Source organism: Octopus bimaculoides, chromosome 29, assembly GCF_046866305.1.
Source record: "Octopus bimaculoides isolate indiv1 chromosome 29, ASM4686630v1, whole genome shotgun sequence".
Taxonomy (NCBI): Eukaryota; Metazoa; Mollusca; class Cephalopoda; order Octopoda; family Octopodidae; genus Octopus; species Octopus bimaculoides.
This window is the reverse complement of record NC_142956.1, coordinates 10866285-10888693: the sequence shown is the minus strand read 5'-3', so window position 1 is coordinate 10888693 and position 22409 is coordinate 10866285. Positions and strand designations below refer to the sequence as shown.

The 22409-nt window shown below is 39.4% G+C and overlaps 1 protein-coding gene across 7 annotated transcripts in view; it reads left to right on the top strand.

Annotated features, from left to right (window-relative positions):
• LOC106869334 (netrin receptor UNC5C) overlaps positions 1 to 22409 on the top strand; it is a 528047-nt gene that overhangs the window by 473966 nt on the left and 31672 nt on the right. For all 7 annotated transcript variants that reach the window (XM_089345427.1, XM_089345430.1, XM_089345428.1 and 4 more), the window contains 5 exons: positions 4323 to 4475; positions 8032 to 8088; positions 11527 to 11952; positions 16007 to 16108; positions 16826 to 16992. In XM_089345427.1, the coding sequence (XP_089201553.1) occupies positions 4323 to 4475; positions 8032 to 8088; positions 11527 to 11952; positions 16007 to 16108; positions 16826 to 16992 (905 nt within the window). The remainder of the gene's footprint in view (positions 1 to 4322; positions 4476 to 8031; positions 8089 to 11526; positions 11953 to 16006; positions 16109 to 16825; positions 16993 to 22409) is intronic.

The following is a 22409-nucleotide window of genomic DNA, read 5'->3' as shown; positions in this document are numbered from 1 at the left end:
AATAATAATTATAATAATAATAATCATGGATCAGAGAGCATTGGATCTTTCTGTCCATTGTTTCAGTGTATGGACACTGTATGTAATAACCCAGACTATTTCATAAATAGTTTGCCTCCTTCTACCTTGTTATCGCATCACTCACCTCCTCGTTCCACCACCACATATCTCCTTTCATCCTCCCACACACTTCGTCACATCCCTTTAGTACCCCTTCTTTAAAAGACTTCCACAGATCCAGTGCATCAATGCTAACCAACTCCCCAACTCTCTCCTCAAACCTTGCTCTTCTTTCTTCTTCCTTCAGTTTCCACACCTTTCTCCCCTCAACCGTTCCCTTTCTCACACACTTTTTAACTTTCCTCTTATCCAAGTCAGCAACCACCAAAGCTGTGCTGCAACTCCCCTGGTTTTGTCTTCACATCTCTCAGATATTTTCTGTTTTTCCTGCCAACCAACAGGGAATCAGTCTCTGTCTCATTCTCTCCTGCACTCAAAGTCACAACTCTTTCTCATCACAAAACTCCAACAGCATCCTTCCTTCCACATTTCTCTCCCCAATTCCATTCCCCCCCCCCCATGCACACCCTCGAAGCTCTGGATCCATTTCCCAACATGTCCATTAAAATCACCCATGCCCAATACCAATTCATCCACCTTATGTAAGTCCCACTCATTCACCCCATTTCATCAAAGAACTGCTCTTTCTCAGCGATCCCTCTTCCACTTTGCAGACCCTAACCCACAAATCACCCTCACCACTTCAAATGCTAACACTACTGTCATCACTCTGTCACTCTTTCTCCTCACCTCCACCACCATCTCACAGATTTCTTCCTTCACCAAAACTCCCACACCTCCAGTCCCCTTGCTATTTCCGGACCACCACAACTTCTTCCCTTCTTCCTTTGACCACCACAAACCTTGCACCTTGGCCCCTCCACCTGGCCTCCTGCACACAGCACACATCCACCCCCACTTCCTCAGTTCCCCTTCCATGCAAACTGCCCACGTTCCAACTTCCCAACCTCACACCAAGCTTCTCCTCAGGCCATCAGCCATCATAAGGCAAGTCATGCTTGTGCAACCCAGGATAAAGATTTGCACCTTCCCTTTTTAGGTAGGCAGGTGCAACCCTCGCCCAACCTTTGGGCTGGCTAGTACCCATTCTCCTTTGCAATGATGAGGCATTTTTGGAGCTGGATTTTCTACGAAGGACATGTCCTTGCTTACCCCCAACCTCAGTTTCTAGACATGGGTGGTCTCGAGACCAAGGCCTCGACCACGATTTTTAAGAAATGTAGTGGGAAACTAGCTCAGGAAGGTAGGGACACTACTCCCTGAAACCCCTTTCAGAGCTCTCTACCTAATATATGCATGTGTTTGTGTATATATATATATGTGTGTGTGTGTGTGTGTGTATAAGCATGCATTATAATCATTGTGATCTAACTCTGTTTGTCTAACTCCCTATGTGTGTCTGTGTTTATTGCATTTAGTGTTTGTGTGTGTATTAGTGTTCAGTTGTTCATCAAGGCTCACGCCTTGATGAACAACTGAACACTTAGTCCCCTCCTTTTCATCATTGTCCTCTAAGCCATAACAGAGGAATTCAAAACCAGCAGCCCCTGAGAACTCCTATATGCTGATGATCTTGCCCTCATAGCAGATTCCATATCAGAGCTGGATGAGAAATTTCAGGTGTGGAAGCAAGACCTGGAATTTAATGGCCTCAATGTTAATTTAGCAAAGACTAAGATCCCAGTAAGCAGGAAAACTCACAGGATCCTACCCACTTTAGTAGGTGACCCTGTTTGATTTGTAGGAAAGGTGTAGGCAAAGACTCCATGCAGTGTACCCAGTTTAAGCTATAGGCATCCAAGAGGTGCAGTGGGTTAATTGGAAGGTTAACAGCGAATACAGTTTCATACATGTAAGATGCACAAATTCAAAAACTCTTTAGAGAACTGGGAAATTGATTCTCTCAAATGCCCTGATGGCTCATTAGAGGTAGCAGATAATTTTGACTACCGAGGGGACCAAATTAATGGTGGGGGAGGATGCACAGAGAGTGTGATAGCTAAAATAAGAATAGAATGGAAGAAATTCAGAGAGCTGTTACCTTTGTTGGCCATGAAATGTTTCTCTCTCTAAGTGAAAGAAGACTGTATGATGCATGTATACAGACAGTAATTCTACATAGTGAGATGTGGGCCCTGAATACAGAAGACATGTGAAGGTTAGAAAGGAATGAGGCTAGTATGCTTCACTGGGTGTGTAATGTAAGCATACATGTTTGACAAAGTGCTAGTGGTTTGAGAGAGAAGTTAGGCGTAAGAGGAATTGGTTGCTGTGTGCAAGAGAGAAGATTGCACTGGTTTGGTCATGTGATGAGGATGGATGCCAACAGCTCCATAAAGAAGTGCTGATCTCTTAAAGTGGATAGAACATGTGAAAGTTGGAGACCCAGGAATACATGGGATGAAGTACTGAAGAACGACCTCACAACGCTAAACCTTTCAGGTGAGATGACAAAGGACTGAGATGCCTGGCGCCTTGCTGTATTCAAGAAGATCTGTACTCTGCAGCAGAAGTGTTGAGACTGGTCCTACTAGTAGTGTAAATCACTCATGACAGTTTCTCATAAAAGCACCCGTGCAGTGCCACATAAAAGCACCTGAGTGGTACCACATAAAAGCATCCAGCTGTAGAAACTATGCCAAATCAGACGAGTTTGGTGCAGCCTTCCAGCTTACCAGCCCTGGTCAAGCTATCCAACCCATGCCAGCATGGACAACAGACGTTAGATGATGACGATGATGTATCTGTGTGTTTGTATATATGTGCATGTGTGTGTGAATGTATGTTTGCATCTACAAGTGTAAATGTGTGTGTGTCTATAAACATACATACACACACAAACACACCTACACATATATTTATCATTTACCGTTTACTTGTTTTGGTCATCAGATTGCAGCCATGTTGGGACACTGCTTTGAAGAGGTTTAGGTTCCAGGTTCAGTCCCACTGCATGGCACCTTGCACAAGTGTTTTCTACTATAGACTCAGGCCAACCAAAGCCTTGCAAGTGAATTTGGCAGAGAGAGAAACTGAAAGAAGCCCATCATGTGTATGTGCGTGCATACCTGTTTGTCTCCCCCCAGCTTGATATTGGTGTGTTTATTTGCCTGTGACTGAAACAATAGTCTACATTCTTGCAATTTTGTCTTTTAGTAGTCTGTACTTTTCAATCTTTTCTAGTTCTTTGTCACATGTGTGCATCTCCAGGTTTTGCAATATCTATGATGTTGGGTTTTTTTGTTTTTTTTTTTCAAATTATTATTATTGTTGAGTGAGAGAGCAGTGCATGCCATCATGTGACACTGGGGTACAAATATACGAAGCCCAGTATACCCATCATGACTACCCGTCTGATAAGGGTACACCAGGCACAAGCATCACAACCATATGTGCGCAACATGGTGACCTCCTATCAAGATAAACAGCACATGACCTTACAGGTGGGGCCCAGTTACAATTTTCATCAGATTGAGTAGCCCATCCCACTCAAAAGGTCCCTGAATAAGGGTTATTTAAGGATGTTGAACAAAACACCCATGTTTTCAGAGATGAATTATCCAAACCCCAAAGAATTCCTCTCAACACATGGCTATGATGCTCCCCTACTACTTCTGCTCATGATCAGAGATGCACATATCGTCAGCCACTAAAGGACATGCTGAACTGGTTAAGGTCAAACAACTGACAAGCAAATCTGTGGTGTTGAGCAGAATATTTGCTGTAGTCCATCTTTTTATACCAAGACAAAACAATGTGCATGATAACACTTCCAATCAGTTAAGATCAGAAGCCATGAGAGCCACTGCCTGGTACTGCATCAGAGCAGTTATTATTATTATTTGGCGAAAAACTCTGTTTCTTTTACTGGGTATGATGGAAAGTGTCAGTTGCCCACAGCCAACAGACTAAGGTGGCCTTTGTTTACTCATCCTGCTTCAAGAACCTTGTGGAGGAGTTTTGAAGTTCCAAGCAGTGATACTTTTTTTAGATGTTCTATCTTTACATTTATACCCATCTTTTTGAGCCTTGTTGGTAGTTGGATGCTGCTACTTCCAAGCATGCCAACCACAACTGGTATCACATCCACTCTCTCCATTGTTCATAACCTGCGTATTTCCCACTTCAATTCTTCATAGTTGTTCACTTTTTCTTTTTTTTCTCTTCAATCCTGTTGATGTTATTATTATTATTATTATTATTATTATTATTATTATTATTATTTATTATTCTATTTTCAGCTGGGGAAGCAGAAGACTCTAACAATATGGCAATGTATATCGGTGTCTGTGTAGCATTTGCTGTGTGTATAACTGTGGTGGTTATACTAGTGTTGATAATACGAAGACGTAACATACAAAATCAAGGGGTCTTTGACATGGACCCTACAGGAGGTGAGTTCATACATTAAAGTATTAATGTGTGTGTGAGTCACTATTTTTAGCAGTCAGGTGTCCAAGAGGGGATAAATATTGCCTCTTGGCATTGATACTGCCGATAATATATATTTCTTATGTTTTTATATACGCCTCACAGAATACTTTTATTGCTTGGATTTTCTGGATTTTCAGTGGCATGGACACAACATTGCATTACTTTGTAATTGATTAATACGTAGGCTGGTAGCCAAGTCTATATGAGAAGCTTACTGTGATAACTACACAATTCTCTGAATCCATATCCTATACCAGTTATTTGTGTGTGTGTGTGTGTGTGTGTGTGTAGATATATATGTCTATGCAGGTATCATCAGCATTTAACATCCACATTTCTGTGAATTTTATACATGCATGTTTATATTACCAAAATAAATAGCTGTCTGTTCACCTAAACATATATATATATATATATGCTGGTGATAATACAGAGTGTATATATTTATATTTAGATACACAAGATCTCTCTTTCTTAAAGATGTGTGTATTGTGTATGTTTATGTCTGTATGTCAGTGTGTGTGTGTGTGTATCATGATCGTTTAACGTCCACTTTCCATGCTAACATCGGTTGGGCGATTTGACTGAGGACTGGCGAACCAGATGGTTGCACCAGGCTTCAATCTGATCTGGCAGAGTTTCTACCACTGGATGCCCTTCCTAACACCAACCACTCCGAGAGTGTAGTGGGTGCTTTTACGTACCACCGGCACGAGGGCCTGTCTGGCGGTACTGGCAACGGCCACACTCAAATTGTGTTTTTTACATGCCACCTGCACAGGAGTCAGTCCAGCGGTACTGGCAATGACCTCACTCGAATGTTTTGTTCATATGCTACCCGCACAAGTGCCATTAAGGCGACAGTGGTAACGATCATGCTCAAATGGTGCTTTTTACGTGCCACCGGCATGGAAACCAGACCGCTGCTCTGGCAATGATCCCACTCGGTTTTGTGTCCAAAGAAGGAAAGGTACACATAAGTGGGCTGGCTCCACCCCTGGTAAAGGCCACAGGTTATGGTCTCACTTGTCTTGCTGGGTCTTCTCACACACAGCATATTTCCAAAGGTCTTAGTAACTAGTCATTGCCTCGGTGAGGCCTAATGTTCGAAGGTCGTGCTTCACCACCTCATCCCAGGTCTTCCTGGGTCTACCTCTTCCACAGGTACCCTCAACAGCTAGGCTGTGGCACTTTTTCACACAGCTATCCTCATCCATTCTCACCAAATGACCATACCAGCACAATCATCTCTCTTGCACACCACAACTGATGCTTCTTAGGTCCAACATTCCTCTCAAGGTACTTACACTCTGTCTAGTATGCACACTGACATTACATATCCATTGGAGCATACTGGCTTCATTCCATGTGAGCTTACGCATGTTGTCAGTAGTCACAGCCCATGTTTCACTGCCATGTAGCATGGCTGTTCGTACACATGCGTCATACAATCTGCCTTTTACTCTGAGAGAGAGACCCTTTGTCGCCAGCAGAGGTAAGAGCTCTCTGAACTTTGCCCAGGCTATTCTTATTCTTATATATATATTTTATTATATATACACACACACACATACATTTACTTCCATATACATATTTCTATTAGCATATACTGATAGGCACCTAGTAAATCATGTCTTATGTGTATTATATATATACAGTAATCTCTCGCCATGTTGCAGTTCACCTATCGCGGTCTATTATTTAAGCTTACGTCAATCCTCCGTGGTGTTGTTTTGTATTTATAATAAAATAAATATATAGAAATTATAAAAATAATTAAAAAAAATATACAGTACAGTACTGTTTCTACTTCACAAATTTTCGCCTATCACGAGGGTTTTGGAACGTAACAGCCGCAGTAGTCGAGGGAATACTACACACACACACACACGCACGCACATATATATATATATATATATATATATATATATATATATGCATGCATACATATATGTGCACATACACATATATATATATATATATGTATATATATATATATGCAAAAACACATACACTTATATATATATGCTGCAAACTAATGTGTATATAACTGTTGTAATCATTAAAGACATCCCCCCTCCCATACACACACACACACACACACACACCTGAATTATCTAAGTTTGCATCTTTGAAAATAAACAACACAGCAGGAGGGGGTAGCATGTATAACTCCCCATTTTCCACCCCCATTCCATCTCCTTCCTGGCCCCTGGGAGACATTCTCTGCTCACCCCTTTACCTCCCATCCAGCTTTCTATTCAACATAACCTACTTTTAGATCCCTAAAAAGAGAGAAGAGACAGACAGACAGACATAGATGGGTGAACAGATATATGCACAGTCTCTCTCTCTCTCTCTCTCTCTCTCTGTGTCTCTCTCTCTCTCTTTCTTTCTCTTACATCACATTCACATTTTCTCTTTTCTCTTTCCTTTTCACTTTCTCTCCCCCCTCCCCCCCCCTCCCCCCCTCCCCCTCTCTCACTCTGCCCTTTTCTCTCAACATATTTCTCTTCCTAAATAACTGTATATATCTTTATGTATACATGAATCTATATCTCTGTTTGTCTATCTACACACACAATCACATAACTACATACTTGTGCATGTATTTGTGTGCACACGTATGCAAAAAAATGTGTGTGTATATATGAGCACCTGTATGTGTGTGTGTCTGTATGTATACACACACACACACACATATCATATTGGTGATGTGTCTTTGTCTTCAGTGTGGGTCACTCAACACCTGTTGAATGGATTTTGAAATTGGAAACCAAAAGAAACCAATTAACCAGGTGCAAGAGTGGCTGCGTGGGAAGAAGCTTGCTTCTCAACCACATGGTTCTAGGTTCAGTCCCACTGCATAGCACCTTGGGCAAGTGTCTTCTACTATAGCCTTGGGCCGACCAAAGCCTTGTGAGTGGATTGGTAGATGGAAACTGAAAGAAGCCCATCATATATATATATATACATATCTGTATGTATGTGTGTGTGTGTGTTTGTCCCCCATCACCATTTGACAACTGATGCTGGTGTGTTTACGTCCCTGTAACTTAGTGGTTCAGCAAAAGAGAACGGTAGAATAAGTACTAGGCTTCCAAAGAATAAGTCCTGGGGTAGATTTGCTCGACTGCAGGCAGTGCTCCAGCATGGCTGCAGTCAAAATGAATGAAACGAATAAAAGAATACATATAGATGTGTGTGTGTGTGTGTGTGTGTGTGTTTTGTCATCTTATCTTGACATGGGTTGTTGTAAAGGAGTATCTGCATCCATCATAAAAGCAGACTCAGTCATTTCCAGTATTCTGTGTAATGATGTCTCTGCCATAGCAAAATACGACCTTGCTTGGAAACAGCTGAGGATTGGTGATAGGAAGAGCATCCAGTTGTAGAAAGTCACCTAAAGAAGAACTAATTGTTGCAGTAGTTGTTGTATTGGTGGTAGTTGTTGTAGTTGGCTCTCTTTACTATTTTGTGACAATCTCAAGTTACCATGGTTACTCTTCTTTACAGATGGAAATCTCCCTCCTCTGGAAAATGATGAGAAAAAGGCATCCAAGAACTGCCACGGTGAGTCTATGTTGTTGTTCTTGTTATTGGTGTCGATGTTGTTGTGTTACACAGCCCCCACAATGATACTGCCACACATACACACACACATGCACAAGACTTCATCACTTCATCACAACTACCACCACCACCACCACTTTATCACCCTCACCACTCAACCGTCACACTCCCAACACCTACCCACCCCTCACCAATCAATATTGCACTGCTCCATCACTACAGATTTTCTATAGAAATTCGAGCCAGCACCGAAATCTATGATATTTCATATTTAGGTCTTCGTCATCGTTTAACGTCCGCTTACCATGCTAGCATGGGTTGGACAATTTGACTGAGGACTGGTGAACCAGATGGCTACACCAGGCTCCAATCTGATTTTGCAGAGTTTCTACAGCTGGATGCCCTTCCTAACGCCAACCACTCAGAGAGTGTAGTGGGTGCTGTTACGTGCCACCGGCACAAGGGCCAGTCAGGCGGATACTGGCAACGGCCACACTCAAAATGGTGCGTTTTACATGCCACCTGCACAGGAGCCAGTCCAGCGGCACTGGCAACGAACTCGCTCGGATTGCTCCTTCTTCAGCACCACATCTAACTCATTGACCATCCTTTTAATGGCTATTTAACCATCATTGCTTAAACAGACATTAAAAATGGTGGTATGTAGCATGGCTGTTCATACACATGCGTCATACAGTCTGCCTTTTACTCTGAGTGAGAGTCCCTTTGTCGCCAGCAGGGGTAAGAGCTCTCTAAACTTTGCCCAGGCTATTCTTATTCTAGCAGCTACACTTTCAGCGCACCCACCCCCATTACTAACTTGGTCACCCAGATAGCGGAAGCTATCAACTACCTCTAGTTTTTCTCCCTGGAATGGGACAGAAGTTGTTTCCTGTTTGTTTACAGTGTTTATTGCACCTGAACATCTGCCACATACAAAAACTAACTTCCTAGTTAACCTGCCTTTGATATTGCTGCACCTCTTATGTGTCCATAGCTTGCACTGGGTACATCTTATAGAGTTACTACCTACTCCTTTTCTACATACTGAGCAGGGCCATCTACCTGAAGGGGTTTGTGTTTTATCTACCTTCCTACTTATTAGAATTTTGGTTTTAGCTAGGTTGACTCTACGGCCCTTCGATTCTAGTCCTTGCTTCCACACCTGAAACAATGCAGTCTAAGATAGGCATGAAGTTAATGGGTGTATAAGCATATTTCAGGAGAAGACTGGTGTTCTACATCCATACAACCTGTGTAACTGCATTTTGCATTTCCCAAACAGACAATTCTTATAAACTCGTCAAAGACATTTTAAGATTTGTTCGAGATATGTTGCCAGTTGCAATTAAACTGTAATTTCTTACTTGTTAGATAAAAGCTTGGAAATTATTGTTTGATGACATTATTTAATTAGAAAAAACAAAATTTAATATACTCTGAGATTGTTTTAATTTGCTTCAGGCCTGTTTTAATTTGCTCCGAATTTATTTCAGTTATCTTTGAGTCTATTATAATTCACTTCAAGTTGAATTTCTTTCATGATTATTCTAATTTGTTCTTGGAATGTAATTCTGTGTGTTTATCTCTTTTATAAACTGAGATAGATGTGTGATAGCCTGTTTGTTCACATCTGTGTCTATAGCTGTCTTTCTTAGAATTTGACATGTATGATGTAGTGATGTTCATGCATGCCTTGTTTATTCTACATCTTTCTTTCACACACACGTTTGTATGTGAGTATATGTATGTGTGCATACATGTTCTTTCTTTTCATTATATGAAAAATTCCTGCAGCTGGTCCCTAACTAAGATACAAAGCTCCATCATTGGAATGTAGAGAACAAAAACAATGTCACATTGTGAACCTAAGTAAAGTCTTTCATGTTTTTGCTCTTCACTTACAGATTACATTTATAATGCACAAGTATATGTGTGTATCTTGTGTATATGCGTATGTGTGTATATATATGTATATATATATATATATACCTTTATATTGAACACTCAATATTTCATCTATTCAATAAGACATATTCCATATATTCAATAAGACATTCAATACCTTATTTCATTGTACCATCCATTTTTATTTTATATTATATATTGTATATTATATTATATATTGTATATTCCATATTCTATATCCCACATTGGTTTTGCAGGAATATAAATAAAACATAAAAAAACAGACAGTGTTGGAACTCTTTTAAACAAATTAATATATTCCTCTATACACAATCATACAAAACCCCCCCTTTTTTTTGTATTTATTTTTACTCGCATATATATATATTGCGGCTGAAGATAGCTTTGTATTGTCAATTATACACATATAAAGCTTGAAACACGTGTACCGCGAAATCCTTTGTAGTTTTGTTGTTATTTTTTTGTTGTTATTTTTTGGATTTACAATTTATTCTTTCACCGCAACCACTAGCTGGAATACACAGGTGCTTACAATTGTCAAGTATTACCTCTAAATTTTAATTTATATACATATATATATATATATATATAAAGTGAAGTATATTTGCCATTTAAATGTGGCTGACCCCTAAGGGTGGATGTTACTGTTGCTTTTAGCCCCAGGAGAACATCTCCTCCAGCTGGCTTATCGACACATATCTGTGTCCTGTCTATTTTTGCCAAGGGAAGTTATCCTTCCCATCTTGATCTGCGATACGTACGGACCCGAGTTTCAGGGTTATTTCCCTTCTTCAGCGTACGATAATCGCCGACCTTTGATGAGAATGACAATCCCTTGGCAATATATAAGTCTTTTTCCAGTGAAGTTATTCACTGATATCGAAAAAGTGAAAACAAGCAATGTTAAATCTCTGAACGAGGTGTTACACTGTTATTACAGGGAGCCTCTTACAATATGTGGCACTTGGTGAAGAATGGAGTTTGATTTAGCAACTCTCATTTGCACCTCCTGCCGCGAGGTAGGTTCATCTGGGACTCTCGATAGGAAGAGATCCAGCTTTGATTTAAAAACTCCTATATATATATATATATATATATATATGTCTGATGGCACATGTTTCAGTGATTAGAGCATCGGGCTCACTATCATGAGGTAGTGAGTTTGATTCTCAGACTGGGCTGCATTGTGTTCTTGAGCAAGACACTTTATTTCCCGTTGCTCCAGTTAACTTAGCTGTAGAAATGAGTTGTGATGTCACAGGTGCCCAGCTGTATCGACCCCTTTGCCTTTCCCTTGGATAACATCAGTGGTGTGGAGAGGGGAGGTTGGTATGTAGGGTGACTACTGGTCTTCCATAAGCAACTTTGCCTGGACTTGTGCCTCAGAAGGGAACTTTTTAGGTGCAATCATTCATGACCAAAGGGGTTCTTTACCTTACTTTACCTTTATGTATGTATATGTGCTTGTGTATATATGTATCATATATATTTCCATTTTAAACATTTCAGATATGGTGTCTGTTCAGCCTGATTTGACGCAAACAGTGGTCAGTATACGTCCAGCCAATGTTGACTCCCCAAACAACAACATTGAACCAACAGTCGACAAGACAGCCTCAATGAGCAACAAGTCGCAGCAGCTGGCACAGACCCTATCAAAAGGGGGCAGCAAGTATGGCCCTGGCGACCACATGTTGACAGAGAATCCCCTTGGTGGCTCCATGGAGAAGTTGGCCATCAAATCGCAACCCAAGAACACAATGTCCATGAGTTCAAGCATGTCAATGAACCAGCGGCCAATCTCAAACGGAGATGTCCAGTCAGCCAGTCGGTTATCACTCATGTCCACCCAGTTACCATGCAACATCGAAGCTGATGCCATCATCTGGGGCACGTTTACGCACACTGGTGGACGACTGTGCCTCAATGAATCAGGTAAGTTATTTTTTTAATGATGGTGACGATGATGCTAGTTATAGTAATGATGATAATTATCATAATTTCAAATTTTGTTAAAAGGCCAGTAATTTCGGGGGAAGGTTGTAAGTCAATTACATCAACCCCGGTGTTCAACTGGTCCTTATTTTATTGACCCCTAAGAGGATGAAAGGCAAAGACAACCTCAGCGGAATTTGAACCTAAATGTAGACATAATGCCGTTAAGCATTTTGCCTGGCATCCAAATGAGTGGCACGGGTGCTTCGAAAGTGGAAGGGAGTCACTGGAAGACCCTCCATGAGTCACCGCCAGAAATGAGGTATAGTGCATCAAGAATTTGTCCCTGAGAGCCAGAGTTCTACCAAAATGTTTTGAAGTATTTGAGGGGGACGTTTGGTGAAAATGACCAGATATGTGGTGTGTAAAGAACTGGATTATTCACTGAGGTCTCCTCACTCATGACTTTCTCACCAAAAACAACATGGTATTGCTTTTGCACCTGTCCTATTCACCAGGTTTAGCACCTGCATACTTTCAACTCCTCCTCAAGATGAAAATGTAGCTAAAAGGTCTCCGTTTTAACACCATTGTCAAGATCCAGATTAAATCACAGAAAGTCCTTGACTTGCTTACAGAAAATGACTTTCAGACTGGATTCCAAAAGTAGCAGGAATGCTGTGACCATTGTATTGCTGTGCAAGGTGGTTATTATGAAAGAGGTGATGTTAAAACTTAGGTAAATGAGTTATTTTTTTATTAAACATAAATAGTCTGGGAACCTTTTTGATACCACCTCATATATCTACACATATAGACATAATATATATATATATATATCTCAATATATAAAATATGTATATATAATATATATATATATATATATATATATATATATATATATATATATATATATATATATATATATATATATATATCAATGAAAAATATTTCAATACAAATGTATTAATTTCCAGCAAAATAAAGCCCTATAAGGGTATATATATATATAAATTCAGAAGAGTGGTACAACAAGGCACCAATATTTACTGGAAATTTTTCATGTTTGTTGCCCACACGCATTTTTGCCAGTATATACGCAGTGAAGCTATACAATAGTGTTGTAATTGTATTGATTGCTATTTTCCAGTAAATATTGGTGCCTTGTTGTACCACTCTTCTGAATTTATATATATATATATATATATATATATATATATATATGAAATATGTATATATACATATATATACATGTGCATGCGTACATATATATAGTGGCGGGGGCATCATAGCCTTGTTTTGAGAGGAATTCTTTGGAGTTTCAATATTTGGCCACTGGATAGATGGGTGTTTCGTTCATCACCCTCAAACAAACTTTCTTCCTGGACCTTTTGAGTGGGATTGGCTATACAACCTGAAGAAAATTCTATCTGTACCTCACCTGCAAGGTCATGCACTGTTTATCTTGATATGAGATCAGCACGTCACACACATGTAGTTGTGATGCATGTGCCTGGTGTACCCTTATCAGACGGGTAGTCATGATGGGTATATTGGGCTTCGTATATTTGTCCCCAACATCACTTTGATGTCATACATTGCTCTCACTCAATAATAATAATAATAATAATAATAATAATAAGGATGGAAAAGTGTGCTTTGTTAAAAATAAAATGAGGAAGATCTGAAAGAAGCCAGGGAATTGAAATGCCAAATGAGCAAACAGTGAGTGCAGTCAAAAAAGGACAATGGAATAAATATTTGGGAATACTGGAAGCAGACAGGATTAAAAAAAAAAAAGAAACAAATTACCGTTAGGGTGCACACAAAGAGAGTCAGAAAATAATTGTAGCTAAAGCTGAATTCCAAAAATTTTATTGAAGCAATAAATTCAAGAGCAGTACCCTTAATAGATATGGTGTTGGAATTATAGACTTGACAAGAAATGATATAAAGAAACTTGACAGAAAAATTAGGAAGTTGTTGATGTATGGAACCCATGTTGATATCATGATGTATGATATCAACTGGTTATACTTGAAGAGAGACCAGGGTGGAAGAGACTTAATAGCAGTAGAAGAATGTGTACAGATGGAAAGAAGAAGTCTAGTAGAGTATTTACAGAGCAGCAGAGAAAAAAATACTAGAGACAGTTAATGAAGACAGAATCTACCAAAGACAGGTGATGAAGCACATAATAGGAGAAAAGAACAAGAACAAAATACAAAAAGAGTATGTCAGACAGATCAAAGAGAAACCTCTGCATGGCCAATTTTGGAGAATCACTGAAGAGTGGAACAAGATCCTGGGCTTAATTGAAAAAAGGAGCAATTAAAAATAGAAACAGAGAGCCTAATTGTAGCAGCCCAAGATCAAGCGATAAAAACAAACAACTTGAGAAAAAATATAAATGGAGAGAATGTGTCAGGAAAATGTAGAGCCTGTGAAACTTGGAACGAGACAGTGGTGCACATTGTGGAAGAATATCCCAAATTGGCAGAGGAAGAATATAAGAAATGGAGGCATGACCAGGTTGTAAATGTTTTACACTGGGAACTGTGCTAGAAATGGGGATTTGAAGCTGGAAACATGGTACAATCACCGAGTTGAATGAGTACTGGAATTGAAGAAATGTAAGATTTTGTGGGACTTTGCTATTCAAATGGACACGAAGTTAGAAAATAATAGATCAGATATAACAATTATAGGTAAAGAAAAGCAAAGTTGCTAAATCATTGACCCATTATGCTCGTTTGAGTCCAGGATCATAAGGAAAGAGGAAAAAGACAAAGAAAATACAATCCCTTAAGTTTGAAATAGGAAGAATTTGGAGCATGAGAACAGTAAAGGTCATACCTATAATAATTGGTGCATTAGGAACAGTAAACCAAGATATAGACAAATGGTTGAAGGAGATTGAAACAGAATACCTGGTAGAAATCCTACAGAAAGTTTGTCTCTTAAGGAGAGCAAGGATTGATTATCAGGACGGTTCAAACCACTTGAAAGACTGCTGAAAACTTGTGGATACCTAAAGTTACAGGCAGTAACCCACTATCCACATAATTCCTACCAGGAATAAGACCGAACCTGAGACAAACTAAAATAGTAATAATCCTGTCTACTAAAGATACAAGGCCTGAAATTTTTGGGGAGGAGCTTGTCAATTATATCAACTCATGTGTGTAACTGGTACTTTCATCGATCCCAAAAGGATGGAAAGCAAAGTCAACCTCTGCAGAATTTGAACTCAGAACGTAATGATGGATGAAGTGCTGCTAAACATTCTGCCTGGCGTGCTAACGATTCTGCCAACTCACCAACCTAATAATAATAAGAAGAAGAATGATTTCTGTTATTGGCCACAAGGGTGCAAGACAATGACAACAGAGGATGAGATATGACACAGAATCAAGGGAAGACTCTACCACATTAAATGATACAACAAAGGGACATATATATAAATGTAAATCACAAAAATAAATAACTGAGCCCCAAAAGCAAGGCAGTTCACTTAGGGTAATACTGTATATATTGATGGGAAAGCATTAAAACTGTTTCCTCCTTCACTTATATTGTGTCCAATGATACTGAGATGGATAGAGGAATTGAGAGACTTAGAAATATTAATATTTCTGTTTTTGAAAACCAGTGGATGTATTCCACTGAATTTAGCTAAATAATCCTTCGTACAGACGGTCAGTAGCGACACCTGCTGGGTTCGGCTGCTCTACATTGATAAGGGGCAATACCCCGAAACTAGTCTGTAGATGCCAGACCAGCAAGGAAAAGCGGCTGACCTCCCCTGTTCGAAGGTTATAATGGACACAGGTTCGTGTGTCACATAGCTAGAGGCGGTGACCTCTTGGAGCTAATCAACGGCAGCATTCGTCTTGATTACTATACCATCTCCCAAGCATAGGTAGTGCTGCCATCTTCCAGTTTCTTTCCTTCTCCTTAAAAAAACATACTCAGAGTAAATCCATTCGGCCTCTCCACTCTTGCTACTCCCATCCTCCAATAATAATGGTTTTCTGTTTGTCTGCTATTTCAGGTGTGAGTCTAACTGTTCCCGAAGGTGCCATTTGTAAAGGAGATAGTGAAGAGGTGTTCCTGGCCGTATGTAGAGATGATAAAGACAGACCTAAATTAACAGGTGAGTTGTTGCTATGACAACTGTGTCCGTAGGTGGTCCATTGGGTCTCACTATAATGTAGAGATCTGATGACATAAGACAGAAGGGTGTGATTTGTGGGAAATTTGGCTGCTATTTCTACCAGGCCTAGCTGTCTCATCAGACATTGGCTCATACACACACACACACACACACATCAGATAGTAGGGTGTGATATGAGGGAGATTTGGCTGCTATTTCTACCAAGTCTAGGTACTATGTAGAGGTATCCTTCATTGGCTTATACATGTATACATGCATATGACTGTAGAGTGTGATTTGATGGACACTTGGCTGCTATTTCTACCAGGTCTAGCTACCATATAGATTCATTGGGAGACCATTACATGGTAGCTAGACCTGTTAGAAATAGCAGGCAAATGTCTTTCATATGACACCCACTTCCATCTTCAAAGAACAGACTTTATGGTCCCAGATTCCCTATTTGGAAAAAAAAAACAAACACCACCACAACACCATACACATACCACCACAACACCATACACATACCACCACAACACCATACACATACCACCACAACACCATACACATACCACCACAACACCATACACATACCACCACAACACCATACACATACCACCACAACACCATACACATACCACCACAACACCATACACATACCACCACCATCATACCACTACCACCTCCCCCACTAACATGTTGTTCTCTTATTTCCAGACAAACAGACAATACTCAGTCCAGTAATTCTGTGCGGCCCCACAAGTGTATTACTGAAGAAACCTGTTGTCATATCGTTCCAACATTGCGCCAACATGCGGCAGGGGGCCTGGATTTTGTCAGTCTATAACTGTGACACACCCATAGATGAAGCTTCATACTGGACAGTAAGTGACTATCATTGCTTAAAGGATTGTACTTACTGTTTGTCCATTTTTCTGTTTTTCTGTGTTTGTCGGTGGGTTTATCTAATCACTATATGTCTATCTTGTCTATCTTGGACTTAAATATAATATGTAAAGGTAAAATCCAAAGGATCAAAGTGTAGGAAGTCAGTAAGCTTCGTCCAGTCTGTTGAAGGTATAGAAACAACTTTCAGGAACAATAGTGGTTTATTGACGTGGAAGTTGGTAAGTTTTTCCAATATCAAAGTTCAATAAGCTGGAAAAAGTTATTTGTAGTTTACAGTTAGTAGCAGGGGTTGCTGTGTGTGAATAAAAATCTCAAATTGAGGGAATGGAGTAGATACAATCCAGGCTACATATGTTTCATAACTAGCAGAACCTTGGAAGCAGAAATTGCCCAAATGAGGGGTAACCTGCCACTCAACAATTCGCTAGCTGATTAACCCTCATTTGGGTAATTACTTCTGAGGTTCTCCTAACTATGAAACATATGTAGCCTGGATTTTATCTACTCCATTCCCTAATTTTGGATATATATGTATATATACAGATGTGGATATGTGGCAAGAAGTTTACTTCTCAACCATACGGTTCCATGTTTAGTCCCACAATGGGACAACTTGGACAGATGTCTTCTACTATAGCCTTGTGAGTGGATTTGGTAGAGGGAAACTGGAAGAAACCCATCATATATATATATATATATATATATATATATATATATATATATATATATATATATAATGTCAGTTGCTCCATCAAATGCTGAGATAAAAAAGGCCATGAAACAGCTCATGAATGGAAAGTCATCTGGCAATGATAGCATACCAGCCGAGATATGTGGAAGCAGTTTCCTGCTGAACAAGTTATGTGGACTATTTTCCTTAATCCGGGAATCAGGATCAGTCCCACAGGAGTTCAAAGACACTTCTATTGTCTATCTTTATGAGCACAAAGGTAACAAATGTGAATGTGAAAACCATAGAGGTTTCTCCCTTTTATGTGTTGCTGGGAAGATCCTTGGAAGGGTTATCTTAGATTAAATGATGCCCTTGCCAGATTAGTATTGCTTGAATCTCAGTATGGATTTTGGGCTGGTAGAGGCACAGTGGATATGATTTTTAGTCTAAGGCAGCTGCAGGAAAAGGCTCATGAGCACGACCTTCTTGTCACTTTTGTAGATCTAACTAAATGTTTCAATACCATATCTAGGGATGCTCTTTGGATTGTCCTTAGAAAGCCAAGTATTCCAGAAAAGATAGTCATAATTTCTTTCCATCAAGAGATGATGGCTTCTATTAGATCTAGCAGGGAATTGTTTCATTCATCATTCTTTCACAGTCTCAAATGGAACAAAACAAGGCTGTGTTCTTGCATCACTTTTATTTGCTCTGTATTTCTCCATCATGATGGAAACAGCATTCGAGGATGTTAAAGGAGTAAAGTTTGAGTACAGAACTAGTGGTGGCTTGTTCAACGAACAGCACTTCAGAGCAAAAACTAAGATGCTGGTGGAAACAGTTCAAGATTTGCTCTTTGCAGTCAATTGTGCACTTGTAGCGCACACACTTGAGGACATGCAATGGATTCTAAACAACTTCTCACATGTATCAAAGGCTTTTGGTGTGACCATCAGCATCAAGAAAACTGAGCTTGTTCATCAGCCCTTTTCTGACCATCTTCCCACTGTTGCCCCTACTGTATATATTGATGGGAAAGCATTAAAACTGTTTCCTCCTTCACTTATACCGTGTCCAATGATGCTGAGATGGATAGAGGAATTGAGTCCAGAATTAGGAAGGCTACCTCCACTTTTGGTAAGCGTTTATCACAGGCTTTGGCATAGCCACAATGTATCATTGAAGGTGGAAGCTGATGTATATAAGCCAGTAGTCTTGACAACATTGCTTTCGGGTGCTAAATCTTGGACTCTGTACCAAAAGCACATCAACCAGCTTGATGCTTTTCATATGTAATGCTTGCGTACTATCTCCAACAGGAAACCAAGTGACCATATTCATAACAGTGAGGTACTAACAAAATGCAATATATCAGGTATTGAAGCCATCCCCATCAAAATACAACTTAGATGGTCAGGTCATCTCTCACATATGAGCGATATCAGAATTCCAAAGCAACTTCTCTTTGGCCACTTCCCCACAGGAGACTCCCCTGTTCGAAGGTTATAATGGACACAGGTTCGTGTGTCACAGCCAGCTAGAGGCGATGGCCTCTTGGAGCTAATCAACGGCAGCATTCGTTCTATTTTTTTGGACTGCCATGTTGGCTTGGCAATAACTATTAATATCCAGTACCGCTGCCGTAGTCTCCTTTAGAGAGACTTAGAAATATTAATATTTCTGTTTTTGAAAACCAGTGGATGTATTCCACTGAATTTAGCTAAATAATCCTTCGTACAGACGGTCAGTAGCGACACCTGCTGGGTTTGGCTGCTCTACATTGATAAGGGGCAATACCCCAAAACTAGTCTGTAGATGCGAGACCAGCAAGGGGAAGCAGCTGACCTCCCCTGTTCGAAGGTTATAATGGACACAGGTTCGTGTGTCACATAGCTAGAGGCGGTGGCCTCTTGGAGTTAATCAACGGCAGCATTCGTCCTGTTTTTTGGATTGCCATATTGGCTTGACGATAACTATTAATATATATATACACAAATATATATATATATATATATATATATATATATGTGTGTGTGTGTGTGTGTATATATATATATATATATATACACATATACATATAATTCTCTTTATCTCCCCTTGTCCCCTTTTCGTTTTTTTCTCTCTCATCCTTTCTGTAATTCTTTTCCTCTCTCCTTCACTGTTCTCCATCTGTCCTTCTCTCTTTCTCACTCTCCCTCCTTTACTCTCTCGTTGCTCACACATGACCATTGGCCATCTTTCTTTTCCTAACTTGAGCTTCTTTTTTTTCCTGTTGATCTGCCACACAGATCACACGCATTCTTGTCTGTCTCCTCTCCTATCTTTTCTTCAGTCAAAGCTTGTTCCTCCAGCGTTTGCCACCTCACCTTGTTATGGCTTAGCAGCCCTTACTGTTTGTTTTCATTGTTCTGTTTTTGTAACCAAATTTGACCCTCTGCAAATCCCAAATTTTATATTGCTTTGTGGGAGCAACTGTTTCTCAAAGACACATCTTGTTGTAATTGCTCGAAATGTGGAGTAGATAAAACAACCGACACCTGATGAAGGGTCATTCTTTATGTTACTTGTCTTGTTTTCCATTTGTTTATTTCATTGTTCGCAAAAAAAGTTTGTATTCCATGTTTTCGTATTTCATGTTGTTTACGTTTTCAGACGTCCTGTACCCATATATGTACATGTATATACATATATATGTAAGTATGTACATATATGTATGTATATATGCATATATATATATTATTATATGATTGAACACCACATATCCATTTCCATGTATATATATATATGTATATATATATACATATATCACTATATATATAATAAATTTATCATTGTTTGTCTTAAATTTTATGTCTATATATTTTTTGCATATGCACACACACATACATATGACATATATTTGTGTGTGTGTGTGCGTGTGTGTGTGGGCAATGCTGTCTGTGTGTTTTTTTCTCTCTGATTAGTCTAATTAATAGCCAATTAGTATTTATTAACAATTTCACAATTATCTCAATCAAACTTAAATTTTCATTATTTTTCATAAAGAGAACAATTCAAATCAGTTGCTGTGTTTCTGTTTCATTTCAATTGTATTATTAACAATTATTACAATAGTAATAAGCGAGTCATTAATGATTCATGACTTCTTAATTAGTTGTAATCAATAGTCGTGCAGTGCTACAAAACTTTCTCAACATACTGCATATTCCGGTGTTTCTAAACTATATTTTTGCCTATGGATCCCTTTCATTCCTATTAGCTGGACCTTCCTAGCTATTTGATGTTTTTAAAAAAGTCCTATAATATTTTTAGAATTAAATCATCATTTGACCAGGGGTACAAATATATGAAGCCCAATATACCCATCATGACTACCCATCTGATAAGGGTACACCAGGCACATGCAGCACAACCATATGTGCACAGCATGGTGATCTCATATCAAGATAAACAGTGAAGGACCTTGCAGGTGGGACCCTGTTAGAATTTTCTTCAGTTACATTGCTCATCCTGCTGAAAAAATCTCTGAATAAGGTTTCTTTAAGGAAGATGAACAAAACACCCTTGATTCCAGAGGTAAATTATTCAAACCTCAAAGAATTCCTCTCAAAATATGGCTGTGATTCTACCCTGCTACCTCTGCTCATGATCAGAGATGCTTATATTATCAGCTCAACTGGTTATGGTCAAACAAGTGACAAGCAAATCTACAGTATTCATCATCATCATCATCATCATCAATTTTTAAAATCTGTTTTTCATGCTGGCATAGGTTGGACAGTTTGACAGGAACTAGCAAGACCAGGGGCCACATCAGCTTCCATAGTCTGCTTTGGCTTGGTTTCTATGGCTGAATACCCTTCCTAATGCCAACCACTCATCTCTCATCTCTTTGTAAGGTTCAGAATTTTCAGATCGGCCTTCAGTACTTCATCCCATGTCTTCCTGGGTCTCCTTCTCTCACAACTTCTCTCCACTTTAAGTGATCAGCACTTCTTTATGCAGCTGACCTCATCCATCTGCATCATAAGACCAAACCAGCACAGTCTCCTCTCTTCCACACTGCATATCAATATTAGAAGGAATTGTATAAAAAGAAATTGTTAAAATATTTTGTGTATTGTAGATAAATTTTTGTGCCACAAAATTTTATATGGACCTTCGTTGGAAACCACTGTTATATACAACATAGATTTATGCGTGTGTCATCATCATTGTCATTTACTTCCCAACCACATGATTCCAGGTTCAGTCCCACTGTGTGGCACATTGGGCAAGTGCCTTCTACTATATCCTTGGGCCAACCAAAGCCTTGTGAGTGGATTTGGTAGACAGAAACTGAAAGAAGCCCAATATATGTGTATGCGTGTGTGTCTGTGTTTGTGTCTCACCACCACTTGACAACTGTTGTTGGTGTGTTTACATCCCTGTAACTTAATTATTTGGCAAAAGAGACCAATAGAATAAGTACCAGGCTTTAAAAAACAAAAAAGTCCTGGGGTCAATTCGTTCAACTAAGAGTTCTTGAAGGTGGTGCCCCAGCATGGCCACAGTTCAATGATTGAAACAAGTAAAAGACAGAAGATATCTTTTTCACTTATGTCAATCATTAAACTGTGGCCATGCTGGGGCACAGCGTTGAAGAATTTTTAGTCAAGTGAATCAACCTGTGTGTGTGTGTATGTATACGGCCTTCCATTGCATACACTGTCTATCCAG